The 21,263-nt window shown below is 39.7% G+C and overlaps 1 protein-coding gene across 1 annotated transcript in view; it reads left to right on the forward strand.

Annotated features, from left to right (window-relative positions):
* The window catches only part of LOC311305952 (uncharacterized protein), a 40,884-nt gene that overhangs the window by 16,987 nt on the left and 2,634 nt on the right, over positions 1–21,263 (forward strand). Inside the window, exons 3-6 of the mRNA XM_084434009.1 lie at positions 9,943–10,116; positions 10,351–10,524; positions 17,865–18,038; positions 20,255–20,428. Of these exons, the coding sequence (XP_084290135.1) occupies positions 9,943–10,116; positions 10,351–10,524; positions 17,865–18,038; positions 20,255–20,428 (696 nt within the window). The remainder of the gene's footprint in view (positions 1–9,942; positions 10,117–10,350; positions 10,525–17,864; positions 18,039–20,254; positions 20,429–21,263) is intronic.

The following is a 21,263-nucleotide window of genomic DNA, read 5'->3' on the forward strand; positions in this document are numbered from 1 at the left end:
ATTCATCTATAAATAAGATCCAATATATTCAGAACTCTGCAGCTAGGGTCCTCACTTACACAAAAAAATCTTCTCACATTACTCCGATTTTACACAGACTTCATTGGCTACCAGTACACTTCCGTATTCAATACAAGATACTCCTTATCACATTCAAAGCACTTCATGGTCTTGCACCCTCCTACATTTCTGATCTCATCCATACCTACTCCCCAGTTCGCACACTTAGATCCTCTGATACCGGTCTGTTGACGATCCGTAGACACAAACTATCATCTTTTGGTGGAAGGGCTTTTTGTGTTGCTGCCCCAACTCTCTGGAATTCTATCCCCCAACACATTCGCGACCTTTCATCATTGCATGATTTCAAAAACCAAATTAAAACATATCTTTTTGCTACTTGTTTTCCTGACCCCTGACTTTATGATCTGATTTCTATGTTTATGTACCACTATCTATTATGTTGTCCTTCTTTGTTTATTTGTATAGTTTCATGTCTTGTTTCTATGTCATGTATATTGTACTTTATTGTAAAGCGACCTTGAGGCTCCTGAAAGGCGCTATATAAAATAAACGCATTATTATTATTATTATTATTAGAAACAGTCTGTGTCGAGGAAGAATCGAGACGTGAAAGTACGCGTCCTTCAGGTCGCTCGCTGCAAACCAATCCTGGGGACGGATGCATTCGAAAATGCGCTTCTGCGTGAGCATTTTGAACGGGAGTTTGTGCAGGGCCCGATTCAAAACTTGCAGGTCCAGGATTGGCCGTAACCCACCGCCTTTCTTGGGTACAATGAAGTATGGGCTGTTAAACCTGGACCTCATCTCGGCAGGAGGGACCGGCTCGATCGCGTCCTTCGCCAGCAGGACACCGATCTCTTTCCGCAAGACAGGGGCACCCACTGACTGCACACGGGTGCAGTGGACGCCCTTGAACTTGGGAGGCCGGCATGCATAGCCGAACCGAATGGTGCGAATGAGCCATCGGGACGGACCCGGAAGCGCTAGCCAGGCTTCCAGATACCGTCCTAACAAACCCACCCGAACCACTGGCGTACCCGCGGAGGGGCAGCGAGGTGGAAGACAGGGACCCGGCTCTGGTGGCATTGTAGCGACCGAGAGCGGGGTCTGGGCATTTTAACTTGACACCAACCTGCTTCCACCTGTGGGCAGACGGCAGAGAAGGCCCGTGGGCATTCTGCTGCGGGCTGCCCGGTGGCGAGGGGAGGGGGAGAGACGAGGAACGAGGCCCTGACTCCTCGTGACCTGGTTTCTGCGCCTCCGGGCCCAGCTGCAGACAGGAGCGATGCAGCCGAGGCTGTGTCACTGCTATCCGCAAGCTGGAGAGAGGGGAACGAGAGTGGCGCTGATCGTGGGCGGCGCGCACTGCCATTCTGACCCTCTCGGACGGAGGAGACTGGTCTTACTGGTCTGCCAGACTCGACCGTGAGGGGAAACGAGGAGCGAGGCCCGGGGGCATCGAGTCCTGGTTCCCACCTCCTCACCCAGCGAGAGACGAGAGTGACAAGGCCGAAGCCCTCACTGTCATCTGAGCACTGGGGGCCCGTGAGTGACTCAGAGGAAGTGGACTGCTCAAATTTGGGTACCGCTGACTGGATGACCAGCGGCGGAACATAAATGAAATTCTCCACCCGGCCCTCCCCCGGGGGAAGGAGTGGTGATGACACGCACTCCCGAAGAGCAGACATCACATACTCCGGGTCGCTCCTCTCAGGGTCGTTTCCCTTACCCTTTGCGGGGGGAAACGAACTCCGAGCGGGCGGTTTTGAGGTGCTTCTGGACCACCAGTGTGGACATCGTCTGACCGAGGGCCAGCGCTGTGACTAAACACGGTCAGTCACTAAGCACAGCTCCACCCCGAATCAGAACTACCCACATGCACTGAATGTGCAGGGGTAGTGAGAGAGTAAAAACTTCCGCAGATTTAGGCATGTTTGGCTTGCCATATTGGCACCAAAATGCTTCCATACTGCCAAAAATTTTCACACGCATCTAGGCACTTTAGACCCAGGAAGTGTGGCTGTCAAGTCTGAATCTTCAGCATGAGAACACACCATTACAGTAGGAACTCAGCATCATTTTCAGAGTATAACAGCCCTCTCTCCGATGTAGCGATCGACATCTGTCCTCCCCTGGGGCCCCAAATGAAATGATTGGTCCCTCATGAGAAGGACCAAAATCCCATTCAAAGCCTCAACGGCACACGGCACGCTGAGCGGCTCAAGCCTTTACGAGAAAGGGGAGACGAACAACGTGCCGACGTGGTCATGCACTCATGAGAGAACATGAACCACCCATGAACGCAGTCTCAACACACTGATTAGGCATGTGAAACAGCGATCATGGCCGTCAACCAGGCATGCAAGACAGTGAACGTGGCCATCGCTGGCACACAGCACGCTGAGCGTTCAAGCCCTCAGGCAAGACGAACAACGTGCCGACGTGGTCATGCTCTCATGTAGAGAGCACAAACCACCCACAAACACAGTCTCAGCATGTTTGTGATGCGCTAGAGGAGTGAGTGGTTCGTGCTCACTGTAACCCTCAGATCACCAATGTTATTTGCCAAAGTAGCCCTCCACTGGAGCACCAGAAGAGAAATTAGATCGGAAAACAAGCAAAGGGACTCACCTCATAGAGGCACGCGAGTCTTGATCTTGACCACGCATCTTGAGCGCCGAATGACGCGCGCTGGGTTGCCGTGACAACCCCCGCTGTCAACCGGCGCTCGACGGCACACGGCACGCTGAGCGGCTCGAGCCTTTAAAAAGGGGAGACGAACAACGTGCCGACGTGGTCATGCACTCCTGAGAGAACATGAACTACCCACGAACGTAGTCTCACACACTGATTAGGCATGTGAAACAATGAACGTGGCCGTCATATGAGGACAGGAAACGATCGCATCCAGAAACACACGAGTGAAACGTCATCCTGAAAAGGACGCGATCTTCACTCGTGTTGCTCTTTCAGGAAGAAAGTACTCTCTTTATTGTGCTGAAGCACACAGGGACCCAACGCGGCAACACAGCGGGGAAACTGCAAGCCCGCTGTGCGCACTCAACCGTTTACCAGCTGTTAAAACAGCTTTTGAATGAACAGTGTGTAGACGCAGCCGGCAGACAGGAAATCGCGCGGTCGCTGAAACGCTGTCACGCCAACACAGAGAGATCCCTTCCCGAAACAGCAGACTCGTAGAGCGTAAGATAGATACAATCTTAAAGCTCATTCACTCAGAGAGGACACAATCGGTCGGCTCCGAAGCAAAAAGCACTGTGCATGCGTTGCTTCCGCCTTTTTATATCCGCGCTGGTAGGCGGGCTGCGGAATGCAAATCCTGCATGCCAATTTCATTGGCTCGTTTTAATTCACTCGTAGGCAATTGGTCTCCCTAGCGTGATCCCAATTCATCAGGGAACTCCCCCGACGACACGTTGGAGTTCCCAGGACGAAAGGGAACAAAAGTTTTCTTTTGAATCCCCATGTGCAAGAATGTGAACAAGGCGGAAGTCAACAGCACATAATGTAAAATGTTATATTTTTCATAATGTAATGTTGCCAGAATGTAAAATTAGTTATTTTATGGATTTAAAAATTATCCATTTGTGTTTGTCCTTTACAAATTAACGCAAAATGAATGCCTATCTTCTAGTACAAATGCACAGTGCTCACATTTATTTAGACATTAAAACATTACATCAGTTTGTGCCTTATATTGTGATCTCACATAGCAGAATATTTTAATCCAGACACATGTGACGCATATATAACAAATACATGCATGCAGTTTTGACAGCTTTAATCGCCTTTTTGATTCTTACATGAGTTAATTGACGACAACTACGGCTAGAGCGCGCCGCATTTGCACGTGATGAGCGTACCGCAAGCACAGTTCAACGGCTGTCAGACGTATGGCAGAAAAGTTAGTTAGTTTTACTGACATTTGGCCTGACAACATCTCATCTTAACGAAGATAGCCAACTGAATAAGGACAACGCCCTTTTCTCAGCATCTGACAGAAGTGTCACAAGCTTTCACACACATTTTCTAAAATAAAAGTAGCATCAGAAAAAAAGAGAATTACGTTTGTTGTTGACTGCACACTATTCGACTTACTCGAAACGGTCTTGCAACTCACCAGCTGAGAAAGATTGACTCTATATTTACTATGTGCATATATATCACTGTCTGATGTTCTGCTGAAGCTCTTTCGGCACTTGCACATTTCCGCACTCGTTTGACTTGCGCCTGGCGCTGAGGTGAAGTGTGCGTCTGAAAGTCTCACGTTTTTTGTGGTCTTAAAGAGACGGTTCAGCGTTTTAAAAAACGCAATTTTTGTCAATAAAAAAAAAAAGACAGAAACAGCAGTGAGAGGGGTGGCCAAAGGGGTGGCCAAGCTTAGACCAAGGGTGGCCGTGGCCACCCCCTAGCTCCGCCACTGCGAATAGCACCGGGAGGCGTCTGGAATAACTCTGCAATGATCAATCCACATTTTTAAGCCAGCTAATGTTAGGCTCATATTCAGAATATCCTTCTCGTACAACGCCAACGCCCGCACAAAGGCTTCCTTTGTGAAATAGCAGACCACCTTTTTTAAATAACAGTTTAAAAAAGATGGTCTGTGATAGATAGATAGATAGATAGATAGATAGATAGATAGATAGATAGATAGATAGATAGATAGATAGATAGATAGATAGATAGATAGATAATGTGGAGAAAATATTGTTCTGGACAGTATGGCAAAATATTCTGGACAGTATGGCAAGACATTGCATAAAGCAGGATAACTTGTAGGCTATAGCCTACTTGAAAGGAAAACAAATTTGCCGAGTAAAAACAGAGTTTGTGTTGCTGAATCATATTTTTTTTCTAGTACATCTTAAATATAGAGCTCATGACATATAAAAGTTCCAGATGGACAAATTTAAATGCAAAAACCAGTGGAATAACAATATCTTAAAAGAAACGTAAAGCTTTAAGTGTAAATCTTGTTCTCATACACAGATATGGCCTATTTATGAATGAAATCCGTGCATTTATTTGTCATTTGAACTGATGCAAACAGGGAAAGAGAGAAGAAAACTTATCCTGTTGCCCCCTCTAGTTGACAGCATTAAGTATTACGGCCTTCATTGCTCAGATGACGCAAGTTAATGGATTTTTTGGGGAAAGTCAGTCTGACCAGTTACCAGTTAGAAAAGATATAAGCGAGTCAGACCAGTCTGAAGGTCTGAGCTGAGTTTGGTGATGCATTTGTTCTAGGCGGAGTCAATTTCTCATAATAATATTACATAATAATAATAATGTTTAAAAATATGCTGGCTTTTTAAAGCCAACCTAATAAAGAAAACTCAGACAAACATCGACCAATTCAGTATGTAATAAAATTGTATTAGTTTTATAATAAAACTATAACATTTTAAAGGTATCCCGTGCTCTTCAAACAATGTGATTTTAATTAATCCCAAACCTGGTAATTTTGTCAGTATTAATGTAGCATACGTTCACTTCTCTCTTTTCTGTCTCCTTCTTTTCATGTGAAATGAGTAGGCTACAAATGCATACATTCATAAATATAATCTTTATTTCTATTCAATTTTTTAAATTATTTATACGCCACACTGCCTTTGATGTAAATGGTAAATGTTACGGACATAGGACCATCATGGTACCGTTCAGCCAATCATTGATATTTATTTCCACTTCCCTTATATCCAAAGAGACGGGACTAGCCTATGTGCACTATATTTATTAATGGGAAATAGCCTATATCATGCTAAAATAATCTGTCATATACTGTGGCTCACATTAATGGGGTCGCTTCCAGCACGAATTACGTGAGGTGAGCAGCAACATATTCTGCTTTAAATATTGTGCATAGTTAACAGTGAGTGGTGGTTTCAGACATTATTTTATTATAGTGTATGATTTGTCCGTGCCACACTCGTACTGACTGACAGAAAGAAAAGCAAGTAGCTTACTGAAGGCGGAGCGGTTTGACCAATCAGATAAAAGGGGCGTTTCAGCGCCGCCCACGTGCGCAAATGAAATATCGAACCCATAAACCGATTTGTAAACCACAAACGAAAAATGAAAAATAGAGCCAAAATCTCATTTTTCGTTTTTTAAACTAAAGTAAAAAACGAATAAACGAGCTGGTTTTCATTTCTCGTTATTCCATTCCAAACAGGAAATGAAATGACCAAAAAGTACACGGACCCTTATGTTTCATTGTTTATAGCAGTGCACTTTCTGGGTTTCCCCTATTGCTCACAGGGGGTTAAAGTGGGATGTGAGTGTGCCGTACGGACTCTTATTCTGGCTGTACTGAAGACGAAGCGGTTTGACCAATCAGATGAAAGGGCCGTTTCAGCGCCGCCCACATGTGCAAACGAAATATCAAAGCCATAAACCGATTTGAACGAAAAATTAGAAATCGAGCTGAAATCTCATTTTCCGTTTATTAAACTAAACGAAACACCGGATAAACGATCCGTCTTTTCATTTCTCGTTATTCCATTCCAAACAGGAAATGAAATGATCAGATGATACACGGACCGTGTCGTGTGTTCATTCGTTTTTTTTATTTAATATTGAAAGTAGAAAAACGAGAAAACACTTCCTTTTTCGTCTTTTTATTTTTTCAAACAAATTAAAAACAAGTATTCAGCTTGATTTTTCACCTTTCGTTCTCAGGTAGAAACATTTATAAACAGCTTGAATATTTGATTTCTGCACGTATAGGCGGGAATGAAACGCTCCTTTCCTCTGATTTGTCAGCCGAAGATCAAACTGTCCCGTCATCAGTTCTTCCTCAGCTCCGCTCAGCAGAATAAAAGTCCTCCGCTGCTGCAGTTGTACGGATTCTGAACGCGTTTATTGCAACTACTACATTTCATCTTTTTCTCATCAAACACCCAGACTAATGGCTCGACACGACCCGCACCGGGGAAGAGCCTCGACAGGGCTTTCTTATGAGGCTTTCAGTTCTCAAGTGCCAGGGGGTCCGTGAAATAATTTACTATAACCTACTGTATTTTCCGGACTGTAAACTAAAGTCACGTTTTTATCATGAAACACGTTGTGATTCATTCCAGAGTGACCTAGGCCTTTACAATGCATTTAACTTAGTTCACATAATCTAAATGTTGACTTTCAAAAGTAGGCGTGCCAAGAAGACTATTCGCTGTATTTTGGTTTATATATATACAGTATATACTTTTTTTTATTATATTTACTTTTACTTTATTAAATTTTTAACATGAAATAAGAACAAAGTTCCCCTTCACATACAAAAAAAAAAAAAAAAAACATAAACACCAAGAATCAACAAAAATAAACGACAAACAACATAGTAACAATGAAGAAAAACAACAACCATTAACTAATAGCTGTGAGTGATGGTCCAAGAACTACTGCCCAGTCATTTGCAGCAAAAAACGTGGGACACTAAGTTTACTCAGGATTGTCTGGGAAGGTCAACTTCCCAACATATTCAAAAAAAGGGGATATATATATATATATATATATATACACTTTTTAACCACAAATGCCCGTCTTGTACCATCTCTGAGATGTGCCACGTATTACATCATCTCGTTGGAAAGGTCACGCGTCACGTCATCAAAAAATGTGTTTTGGGGTTTCATGACCCTTTAACCCTCTGGGGTCTGAGCTGTTTTCTGGGCCCTGGAGGTGTTCTGACATGCTCTGACATTTGTGCTTATTTCTGTTACTTGTGACATTTTCATGGCTAAAGTCTAATTACACTGTATTCAGCACAAACTCTGCTACAATAATATATCAACAGCATGTGTGTAAAAGTTTGTAGTTTTGAGATAATGACATTTATGCGTGGTTTGTGAAAATACAAAAAAAAATTCTAACTGAAATAAGGTCATGAAACCCATACTGATTATTTCTTCACAAGACTTTTGAAAATTGTATGACAAGGCCTAGAATATTTGCTCTAAAACTATGTGAAAATCACCCTGACTGCTCATTCAGAGAAGACAATATATTGATTTAAAATTTTTACGACGTGTTTTGTGTGAAAAAGCAATATGCGAAGGGGCGGACCATCTCATTAATATGTAAGGCTTTTTACACCTGAGAAAGACAAAGACACTCCCTAATGGCCCTATTAGGAGCTTATCAGGGCCCATCATTCTGACCAACCTTGCACAAAGAATGAGGAGATTAAAAAAAGAATGGCTTTTAAAATTGTTTGGATTTATTTACAACATAATCCAAAGATACACAACAAAAAAAAAAAAAAACACTTATTGATAACAATGATCCAAAGAAAGAGACCTTTGTGCCATTGTACATACCTTTCATTTCCAAGGTGTTTGATTTTCACTTTACCATGTTCATGTACAGAGACATGTACTGTGAATTTTGAAGTCAGCAGGACTCAGTGGCATCTGGGCCCTGAAAAAAAAAAAAAAAAAAAAAAAAGTGAACATACTGATATCAAGAGAAAGGCCTGCACGATTTTGGGAATACATTTGAGATTTTTCTGGTTAAAATTGCTTTTTAAAATTCACAGAATACACACACACACTCACACAAATGTTTCCAACAATATATTATATAATGAACACAGGTTTGTTGTGCCTTGTAGGTATAGGCTATGCGCAGTGCTGCATAAAATAATAACAATATAGCAGCCTATATACATTTTCAAAAAGATTTCAGTAACAACTAAGCTAGAGAAAAATATATTGATTATCATGTTACTTCAAATGTTTCCATTCGTTATGATGATATGAAATGAGATAATAGTAAAACATGAAGCCGTTTGGAGCGTTTTGCTTTTCCAAAATATGATGCATTCAAACGCGATCGCGATAAAAAATATGATACATTCAAACGCGATCGCGCTCAAATATAAAACATTATGGTTAGGCCTACCATATACATATCTACGTTTGAGCAGATATCCACAAACACAGTAACAGTAAACACGGGTCTAAATATTATAATATTCACCATATCTAGCAACAGTTCAACTGCAATGTGAAATTTATGCAACAATAACAAACTAATATGTAAGAATTTCTTACCTTATCTTTCTTGTCTTGAAATCGCATTCTTCTTCTGGGGTAAAGCCAATGTAAACTCACGTCTTTCAAACTCGACGAAAAGCAGAGACTGATGAAGTGTTTTGTTTTTGAGGTAACGAGCGCGTTCGCGTTCCATGTGGAGATTTGCCTGTGAATATCTTTTGCGCGAGTAGGCGTGGCCAAATTAACTGTAATGAGCAAGCGTTTGAGAAGCTGGACATCTTGTTGGTTTTATACAAATTACTTAAACAGAAAATATTTGTTTTCAGTTTGAATCCGATCATTTAAAAGTACACACTTAAATGTTTATAAAGGTATATGGCTCATAAATGTGTGACAAGTATTCGCTGAGTTTTGTTTCAGTTTATAGACGTGCTCAAGAAAAAAAAGTTCACCGCGACGGAGAGGCAGAACGCACACCCTGTTTATTTTCTTTATTTTACAAAAGCACAATGTTTTGATTTGATTGTAAGTGGACACATACAAAAGTAGAAATATCACAGATTCTTTTTTTATATTTATTTTTTCTGTATGACCATAAATGACGGAGTAATTTAAGTTTAAAGTGCTACAATGTAAAAAAAGTCCAGCAAAACGCGGGGGCGCGTTTGCCGACCTCAGAGGGTTAAAAATGAAATGAAATGAATGTGTAAACAAATACATCAACAATTTCACCTTTGTTTTGTTACAGTGTTGGTAGTATATTTAAATGAACAATGTGTAGTCTTTCTCCATGTTACCTTTACCTTGATATCCCTGTTTATTTGTCAGCAAAAGTCTGCTGGATGAAGATGAACACGTTAGTTGATCATCATAGATCTGAGTCATTTTCTCTTTCTGTCTTCAGTCTGAATGAATGCAGTATTACAGAGAAACAGAGTCTCATCCTGACTTCAGCTCTGAAATCAAACCCGTCACACCTGAGAGAGCTGGACCTGAGCTGGAATAAACTAGGAGACTCAGGAGTGAAGCACTTATGTGCCGTACTGAAGGATTCACACTGTAAACTGGAGAGACTGAGGTCAGTCACATTCACATACAAGAATCAAAATGCTTAAAATCACTTCAACAGTTTAAACTAAAACACTTTAACACTGTATTTGTGCAAACTTAGTATTTTGTGATCTGGTGAAATAAAGATGAAGATCTCTCTTCCTCTCTCTGTTTTATTTGCTTATGAAGATGATGTGATTTTACAGAATAAAGAGTTTTCTTTTCTTCTGTCTTATTTTCTTCTCTCTCTCTGCTAATGTAGTTTAAGAGGCTGTGATATGACAGATGAAGGTTGTTCTGATGTGACTTCAGCTCTGAAATCAAACCCGTCACACCTGAGAGAGCTGGACCTGAGCGAGAATAATCTAGGAGACTCTGGAGTGAAAAACCTCAGTGATCTACTGATGAACCCACAACTCAAGCTGGAGAAACTACAGTTAGTATCATACTGTACAGTAATTACAGTGTGACTGAAGTTTATTTATTTGAAGACAGCAGTATGGGATCAAATTCCCGCCAAATATATAGCGGTCACGTATCAAAAAATAATAAGCGTGAATAAAAAATTTAAAAACACATGTAAAAATATATTGCACAAACTGAAAAAAAGAATGCAAAATGATCAGAATAGCAAACAACGTGGTCACGGATCAAAATATAATAAGCGTGAATCAAGAAATAACAAGCATGAATAAAAACTTTAAACACCTGAAAAGTTATTTTGCACAAAACTTAAACTTATGGTCATGCTTTCTTAAAAAGTATGTTTTCCTTGGTTTTATTACTGTGTACTTTGTGCTTTCTTGCATTTTCTGCTCATATTTTACTCTTTTGTACACTTGTGCTGTTTTTCTCTTTGCTCGTCTTTCTATGTTCTGCGCTTGCTTTCCCAAATGTTGCAGTTCGAGTTTAATGTAAATTAGGGCGGGCTTAAGCGTCACCATTGGTCCACTAGTTCTAGATTGACAGCTACTCCTCTAGCCAATCAATCGAAGAGGGGAGTTGACGTCACACCAATGCGACTCGTGGCTACTGATGCGTACTTGTTATACAGGGGAAGACGACCATCAACTCAGTTGGCAAACATTTTTCCGTGGCAGGACCCCTTTAAACTGCATGTGTGCCTGCAACTCAACCTGTTGCCGGTATATACGTATACCTGGCAATATGGTATCGTTAAATTCGTCATCCTAACGACGACCTGTTACAGTTATGCCTGTCTGATGATCCATCATTCACCTCTAATGCACTGGACCTGGCACCGCGAGCGTCGATCTTCTCCGAGCAGTAACTTGCCACCACCTACTGGCCGTTTTACTTTCATATTTAATCAATAATGGGTAATGTCGGTCCTGGGTGCAGAGTTTAGCTCCTCCAACCCTAATCAAACACACCTGAACCAGCTAATCATCGTCTTTAGGATATTTAAGACAGGTGAGGTTTTTAATCGGAGTTGACGCTAAACTCTGCAGGACAGCGGCACTCTAGAAACAACGTTACCTATCGCTGATGGAGATGTTGCTGTATTCAAATTTTAAGCTATATTTAAAACATTAATCCTAAAGTAATATGCAATTATGTAGCTATGTAAGTAAACACAATAAGTTTGTAATAAATCACTGTATTAAATTCAACTGGTTCGTATATCTTCTCTGTAACACAATCATTTTCAATAATCTTGTCAAATTTGGCGTAGTTAATAAAAAAGGTAGGCAATGCGTAGCGGTGACAGGTCAAAGTCCTAAAGTCTTCAGACAATGGCCGTTTTTAACTTAGTTTTTGCAACGAATTGTAGCGTTTCATAACTGCAGGATGTTTTGCTTACAGCAGCCTTAGGATATTGACATCATGAGCCAAGTAATATTGTTTAACACCAATTACCAGTGTGCACATTAACATTCTCATGCATCTCAAAAAAGATGAATTTAATTATGTCCAGAGTTCAGATAGCTTTACTGCTTGAAAGTCTTTGTAAAGTTAAATTGAACTGCCGTCTTCCCCTGTATAAGTAAGTGTAGCACTCCTGAAAAGGAGTATAAGGATTAAAGAAAAATGAAATAAAAGAGAGCGCAGCAGTGCTTCTTTGTTGTTATATTTACTCAGAATGAAGTGCATCACGGGCGCGCACCACCCACTGAAGTGTGCGGTGACATAAGCACGCTGGTATGCCAAGCGAAAATATTAATTTAATAAATGCACAAAATAAAGCACAAATAAGAAATCGAACAGTATATAAAAGTATTAGAAAAATAACATTTTAGTATATTATAATGGAATTGAAGAAATTGTACAAACATAAACAGCTTGTACTCCTACATAAGCATCAGTCGCCATGAGTCGCATTGGTGTGACGTCAACTCCCCTCTTCGATTGATTGGCTAGAGGAGTAGCTGTCAATCTAGAACTAGTGGACCAATGGTGACGCTTAAGTCCGCCCTAATTTACATTAAACTCAAACTGCAACATTTGGGAAAGCAAGCGCAGAACATAGAAAGACAAGCGAAGAGAAAAACAGCACAAGTGTACAAAAGAGTAAAATATGAGCAGAAAATGCAAGAAAGCACAAAGTACACAGTAATAAAACCAAGGAAAACATACTTTTTAAGAAAGCATGACCATAAGTTTAAGTTTTGTGCAAAATAACTTTTAATGTGTTTAAAGTTTTTATTCATGCTTGTTATTTCTTGATTCACGCTTATTATATTTTGATCCGTGACCACGTTGTTTGCTATTCTGATCATTTTGCATTCTTTTTTTCAGTTTGTGCAATATATTTTTACATGTGTTTTTAAATTTTTGATTCACGCTTATTATTTTTTTATACGTGACCGCTATATATTTGGCGGGAATTTGATCCCATACAGCAGGGCTTATGTTTCATTGTTTATAGCAGTACACTTTCTGGGTTTCCCCTATTGCTCACAGGGGGTTAAAGTGGGATGTGAGTGTGCCGTACGGACTCTTATTCTGGCTGTACTGAAGACGAAGCGGTTTGACCAATCAGATGAAAGGGGCGTTTCAGCGCCACCCACATGTGCAAACGAAATATCAAAGCCATAACGAGACATGAAAATCAGCTCGTTTATTCGTTTTTAGTCTAAAGTTCCATTAAACATGAAAACCCAACAACCCAATGGGAATATACCCTTGTTGTATAAAACATCCAGAGGTGGACGATAACAAAGTACATTTACTTGAGTACTGTACTTAAGTACACTTTTTGAGTAGCTGTACTTTACTTGATTTTACTGTACTTGAAACTGATTTTCGTTTTCAAAGTTGGGTTTGGTCTTCTAAATGCGAATTTTGCCCTTGTTTTGGTGCACACTAGCTTATAGATAACAGTAAGGCTACTGTAACATATTCATACTAAAAGCCAACAAACTTTAAATATGGCACTATTTGAGGGAACAGCCATTTGGGTGTCCGAAACCATTGTGGACGTTATTGAGTGACTTATTCAATCTCACATTCAATCCCACTACTGGAACTGTGTTCTAGAAATAAATTTGATATTGTATTGGGGGTTGGAAGGCAGGCATAGATTCAGAGGCATAAGGTACTGTAGTATTACACACAACAGTGCAGCAATAATAAAACAATGCATTGACATTTACTTTTGATACTACTTTTAAAAACGAGTAGGCTACTTCTGTACTTTTACTTAAGTAAAAATCGGTCTTTACAAATTTTACTTGTAACGGTGTATTATTTGACCAGTAGTATCTGTACTTTCGCTCAAGTAAGGAAGTTGTGTACTTTGTCCACCTCTGAAAGCATCTGTTCATATTCTGTCATTACACAATTCCAATACGAACAGCACCGGGAGGCGTCTGAAAAAACTCTGCACTGATCAATCCGCATTTTTAAGCCAGGTAATTTAATTTTACAGTAGGCTCATATTCAAAATGTCCTACTCATATAACGCCAGCGACCACACAAATGGGCTTCCTTTGTGAAATATATAGCAGACCACCGTTTTAAATGACAGTTTAAAAAAGGTGGTCTGCTATTTTTCTCAAAGGAAGCTCAGTCAGTCAGACAGAGTGATAGATAGATAGATAGATAGATAGATAGATAGATAGATAGATAGATAGATAGATAGATAGATAGATAGATAGATAGATAGATAGATAGATAGATAGATAGAACTTGTAGGCTATAGCCTACTTGAAAGGAAAACAAATTTGCAGAGTAAAAACAGAGTTTGTGTTTTTGAATCATATTTTTTTCCGTAGTAGGCTACATCTTAAAATATAGAGCTCATGACAAATAAAAGTTCCAGATGGACAAACATTAAAAGCAAAAACCAGTGTGAATAACAATATCTTAAAATAAACTAGAGAGTGGATACACAGATATGGCCTATTTATGAATGAAATTAATGCATTTATTTGTCATTTAAAGGGGTCATGAACTGGATTGTTTTATTATTTTATAATGTTGCCTGGGGTGCCCTTATAATGTTAGTATGATTTTTACATCAAAAATTGTCATAATTTATAAATAAAAGCCATTTTTCCAAGCCTGATTTCAGCCTCAGATTTGAACGCTCTGTTTTAAGGGGCGTGTCTGCTGTGAGACTGCAGTGCAAACGCCCACTGCTGTGATTGGCTGACATGCTTGCATATGAAATAGCTAGTATTACATGAACTCTCTCGAAAACTTTTACTACGTTTTTACTATTACAGCTATCGAGATTAACAAATCGTGAAAAGTATCGTTTAAAGCATTATATTTAAATCTATTCCATCACATGAAAGGTTGCAGCATGATGAGCACTGAGCAGATGACAGACAGTCTGTTGATCGCGTGAATAAAGATCTTATCATTGCAACGCAATTTTTGCACTCTCACAAATGCTTACACCAAATCACAATGCATACACGATGTGAATACACAGTAAGAGCTTCGTTGTGTAGTGTAACAGTGTCATTATTTCATCACGAGTTTGGTAAGTGTCCAGATAAGCTCTCGCGGCTTGCGCTGTGCTGTTTGATTGACAGCCTGGGCGATTGGAAAGGGATCGTTCTTTGATCACTTTCTGTGTATAATTTAATAACAGTTTAAAAAAGATTATTTTCATAATACTACGAGAAATTATGTGAAGTTGATCGTTTAGTCACTGATGCATAAACAGTATTGAACAATTTTAAGAGAAATATCTGAACTTGAATAATTACACCGAAATCACTGATCGCAGATCAGGCATTAGAATACACATGGTTACTTACATGTTGCTGGCAGATCCGTGTCGGGAAATTGTGATTGACTGATTTAATAAAGTTTAACCATGCTGGAATCCGAAGGAAGCTTATGCAGACTGTCTTCTTCCACAAACAGGCACTGCACAATATTTAGTAAACAGCATGTTTATTGCTTGGAAGTAGCTCGATCCGGTTTAGCAATTATCATGTCCTATGTTATTTAGCATGTTTGGGCGAATCGGTGGGCGGGGCTAAACAGGCCGTGTTGAAGTAGGCGTTGATCTTCTTCTGTGGAGGCGGTGTTTTATCCTCTTTGACGTCATAGTTCCCCACTTTGAAAAACGAGTCGTTTGCTGAGCCTGATGTCTATAAAAGCTTTTATTGGACTAACAAGGTAGTTTTCAGTTCTGAAACTTACAGGATATTATTATAGTATGATGATCTCTTATATGTCAAAAGCTCAAGGAAATTTTGATTTCTCAGTTCATCACCCCTTTAAACTGATGCAAACAGGGAAAGAGAGTAGAAAAGACTTATTATCCTGTCGCCCCCTCTAGTGGACAGCATTGAGTATTACGGCCTTCATTGCTCTGATAACGCAAGTCAATAGATTTTTTGGGAAAGTAAGTCTAACCAGTTAGAAAAGATATAAGCGAGTCAGACCAGTCTGAAGGTCTGAGCTGAGTTTGGTGAAGCATTAAAGTTCTAGGCGGAGTCAATTTCTCATAATAATAATAATAATAATAATGTTCAAATATGCTGGCTTTCTTAAGTCAACATAATAAAGAAAACTCAGAGAAACATCGACCAATTCAGTATGTAATAAAATTGTATTAGTTTTATAATAAAACTATAACATTTTAAAGGCATGCCGTGCTCTTCAACCGACATGATTTAATTAATCCCAAACCTGGTAATTTTGTCAGTATTAATGTACGTTCACTGATTCTAGCTTCTCTCTTTTCTGTCTCTTTCTTTTAATGTGAACTGAGTAGGCTACACATGCTTACATTCATAAATATAAACTTTATTTCTATTCAATTTTCAAAATTATTTATAGCATACATATGTCACACACGCCTACCTGCCTTTTGATGTAAATAAAAGATGAGAGAGGTTTTTTATTTCCACTCCCCTTTTATCCAAAGAGACGGAACTTTTGCACTGTATTTATCAATGGGAAATACATCAGGCTAAAATAATCTGTCATATGTGGCTCACATTAATGGGGTCGCTTGCAAGTCACAGCAGCACGAATTACGTGACCAGCAACATATTTCTGCTTCCAATATTGTGCGTAGTTAACAGTGAGTGGTGGTTTCAGACATTATTTTATTAAAGTGCATTTGTCAGTGCCACACTTGTACTGACTCTTATTCTGCCTGACAGAAAGAAAAGCTCGTACTGAAGGCGGAGCGGTTTGACCAATCAGATGAAAGGGGCGTTTCAGCGCCGCCCACATGTGCAAATGAAATATCGAACTCATAAACCGATTTGTAAACCACAAACGAAAAATGAAAAAATGAGCCAAAATCTAATTTTTCGTTTTTTAAACTAAACTAAAACCGAATAAACGAGCTGATTTTCATTTATCGTTATTCCATTCCAAACAGGAAATCAAATGACCAAAAGATACACGGACCGTGTCGTGTGTTCATTCGTTTTATGATTTAATATTGAAAGTAGAAAAACGAGAAAACACTTCCTTTTTCGTCTTTTTATTTTTTCAAAAAAACTAAAAACAAGTATTCATCTTGATTTTTCACTTTTCCTTCTCAGGTAGAAACATTTATAAACAGCTTGAATACTTGATTTCTACACGTAGGTGGGAATGAAACGCTCCTTTCCTCTGATTTGTCAGCCGAAGATCAAACTGTCCCGTCATCAGTTCTTCCTCAGCTCCGCTCAGCAGAATAAAAGTCCTCCGCTGCTGCAGTTGTACGGATTCTGAACGCGTTTATTGCAACTACTACATTTCATCTTTTTCTCATCAAACACCCAGACTAATGGCTCGACACGACCCGCACCGGGGAAGAGCCTCGACAGGGCTTTCTTATGAGGCTTTCAGTTCTCAAGTGCCAGGGGGTCCGTGAAATAATTTACTATAACCTACTGTATTTTCCGGACTGTAAACTAAAGTCACGTTTTTATCATGAAACACGTTGTGATTTATTCCAGACTGACCTAGGCCTTTACAATGCATTTAACTTAGTTCACATAATCTAAATGTTGACTTTCAAAAGTAGGCGCGCCAAGAAGACTATTCGCTGTATTTTGGTTTATATATATACAGTATATACTTTTTTTTTTTCATCAATCTCTTTATTAAATTTTGAACATGAAATAAGAACTAACAAAGTTCCACTTCACATACAAAGAAGAAAAAAAAATACAAAAACATAAACACCAAGAATCAACAAAAATAAACGACAAACAACATAGTAACAATTAACAGGATTGTCCTTTACCTTGATATCCCTGTTTATTTGTCAGCAAAAGTCTGCTGGATGAAGATGAACACATTAGTTGATCATCATAGATCTGAGTCATTTTCTCTTTCTGTCTTCAGTCTGTGTGGATACAGTATTACAGAGAAACAGAGTCTCATCCTGACTTCAGCTCTGAAATCAAACCCGTCACACCTGAGAGAGCTGGACCTGAGCAGGAATACACTAGGAGACTCAGGAGTGAAGCGCTTATGTGCCGTACTGAAGGATTCACACTGTAAACTGGAGAGATTGAGGTCAGTCACATTCACATACAAGAATCAAAATGCTTAAAATCACTTCAACAGTTTAAACTAAAACACTTTAACACTGTATTTGTGCAAACTTAGTATTTTGTGATCTGGTGAAATAAAGATGAAGATCTCTCTTCCTCTCTCTGTTTTATTTGCTTATGAAGATGACAGACATGGGGACTTGTGACTTGGTGACTTGGACTCGAGTCGACTCGAGTCGCTGTTTTTATGACTTGTGACTTGACTTGACAAAAAATAAAATACTTGAGACTTGACTCGGACTTGGAAGATAAAGACTCGGGACTTGACTTGACTTGAGACACGATGACTTGAATGACTTAAGTGTTAATCAGGCTCCTTGCGGACATCCGCGTGCCTCACATTTTTTATGACTGCGCTGTCAAGTACGCGCGGTCACTAGGCTAAAACAGCGCAAGCCGATCTACTGCGCATGCGTTGAACGCGTTCACCGAGCGGACCTCAGCAGAAAGTATAAATACAAGTAGTCCGCATCAGAGCTGTGCGCAGCTATCGTGTACGCGTCCAAACTGGAGTATAACACATAGGCTTAAGCAGGCTGTCAAAAAAAAAAACGCGTCTCTGTGTGTATGTGTGTCTGTGTGTGTGTGTGTGTGAGAGAGAGAGAGAGAGAGAGAGAGAGTGAGAGTGAGGGAGTGTGTGTGTGTGTGTGTGTGTGTGTGTGTGAGAGAGAGAGAGAGAGAGAGAGAGAGAGTGTGTGTGTGTGTGTGTGAGAGAGAGAGAGAGAGAGAGAGAGAGAGTGTGTGTGTGTGAGAGAGAGCGAGAGTGAGTGTGTGTGTGTGTGTGTGTGAGAGAGAGAGAGGAGAAATGTAACAAAGTTTAATGTTGTACATAAACTGTGTTTGAGAGATAGAGAAGGAGGTGTTCAGAGAGGAGTCTGTTAGATGTTAAAGGGATAGTTCACTTTGAAATAAAATTTTGGTATGTTTTAGCTTACCTCAAGGGCATCCAAGATGTAGGTGTCTTTTTTTCCGCAGTAGTTTCAATTTTGATATATTTAGGTCAAACCGTTCTTGTCTGTCAGTCATATAATGCAGGTCGATGGTCACTGTCTCAAAACACAAGCACAGAGTCCAAATTAAAACAATTCCCCATCGTCCAAATTAAACAATTCCCCATCGTAAGTACACATTGATGGCCTAAGACACGAAACGAGCGGTTTGTGTGAGAAAACGAACAGTATTTATATCGTTGTTATCTCTTGAACACAGCACACGTCCAAATGATCTGACGGCGCGGGCGGGTATAGATATATAAATAGATGCCTTGGCTACTGCAGTTCATTGGAACGAAACCGTAGCCAAGGCGACATCTATGTATATATCTATACCCGCCCGCGCCGTCAGATCATTTGGACGTGTGCTGTGTTCAAGAGATAACAACGATATAAATACTGTTCGTTTTCTCACACAAACCGCTCGTTTCGTGTCTTAGGCCATCAATGTGTACTTATGATGGGGAATTGTTTCATTTGGACGATGGGGAATTGTTTTAATTTGGACTCTGTGCTTGTGTTTTGAGACAGTGACCATCGACCTGCATTATATGACTGACAGACAAGAACGGTTTGACCTAAAAATATCAAAATTGAAACTACTGCGGAAACAAAGACACCTACATCTTGGATGCCCTTGAGGTAAGCTAAAACATATCAAAAATTAATTTCAAAGTGAACTATCCCTTTAAGCTGTTATTTGTTTTATGGACTCAATGTTGAAAATTTAAAACATTTCAAACACTGTTGGCAGAAGTGAAAAATAAATAATTTTATGAAGTTACAATTTTGTTTGATCCCATGATGTATTTTACTGAACATGAGTATTTACAATGCAAATCCAAATTATTGTAATTTACTGACAGTTACTTATTTCTTGTCTTTTCACTTTATTAAGATCAGATTCTGCAGGTAAAATGATAATAATAAGGTGACTTGACTTGGACTTGACTTGACCTACTACACGACTTGACTTGACTTGACATAGCCTGTGACTTGACTTGACTTGACTTGCCCAAGAAAAAAATACTTGGACTTACTTGAGAATTAAAGGTTAAGACTTGAGACTTACTTGAGACTTGCACATGTGTGACTTGGTCCCATCTCTGGAAGATGATGTGACTTTACAGAATAAAGAGTTTTCTTTTCTTCTGTCTTATTTTCTTCTCTCTCTCTGCTAATGTAGTTTAAGCTGCTGTGATATGACAGACGAAGGTTGTTCTGATGTGACTTCAGCTCTGAAATCAAACCCGTCACACCTGAGAGAGCTGGACCTGAGCGGGAATAAACTAGGAGACTCTGGAGTGAAAAACCTCAGTGATCTACTGATGAACCCACAACTCAAGCTGGAGAAACTAGAGTTAGTATCATTATACTGTACAGCAATTACAGTGTGACTGAAGTTTATTTATTTGAAGACAGCAGGGCTTATGTTTCATTGTTTATAGCAGTGCACTTTCTGGGTTTCCCCTATTGCTCACAGGGGGTTAAAGTGGGATGTGAGTGTGCCGTACGGACTCTTATTCTGGCTGTACTGAAGACGAAGCGGTTTGACCAATCAGATGAAAGGGGCGTTTCAGCTCCGCCCACATGTGCAAACGCAATATCAAAGCCATAAACCGATTTGTAAACCACAAACGAAAAATTAGAAATCGAGCCAAAATCTCATTTTCCGTTTATTAAACTAAACGAAACACCGAATAAACGATCCGTCTTTTCATTTCTTGTTATTCCATTCCAAACAGGAAATGAAATGATCAGATGATACACGGACCGTGTCGTGTGTTCATTCGTTTTTTGATTTAATATTGAAAGTAGAAAACGAGAAAACACTTCCTTTTTCGTCTTTTTATTTTTTCAAAAAAAACTAAAAACAAGTATTCATCTTGATTTTTCACTTTTCGTTCTCAGGTAGAAACATTTATAAACAGCTTGAATATTTGATTTCTACACGTAGGCGGGAATGAAATGCTCCTTTCCTCTGATTTGTCAGCCGAAGATCAAACTGTCCCGTCATCAGTTCTTCCTCAGCTCCGCTCAGCAGAATAAAAGTCCTCCGCTGCTGCAGTTGAATGGATTCTGAACGCGTTTATTGCAACTACTACATTTCATCTTTTTCTCATCAAACACCCAGACTAATGGCTCGACACGACCCGCACCGGGGAAGAGCCTCGACAGGGCTTTCTTATGAGGCT

Source organism: Rutilus rutilus, assembly GCF_951802725.1.
Source record: "Rutilus rutilus genome assembly, chromosome: 1".
NCBI lineage: Eukaryota > Metazoa > Chordata > Actinopteri > Cypriniformes > Leuciscidae > Rutilus > Rutilus rutilus.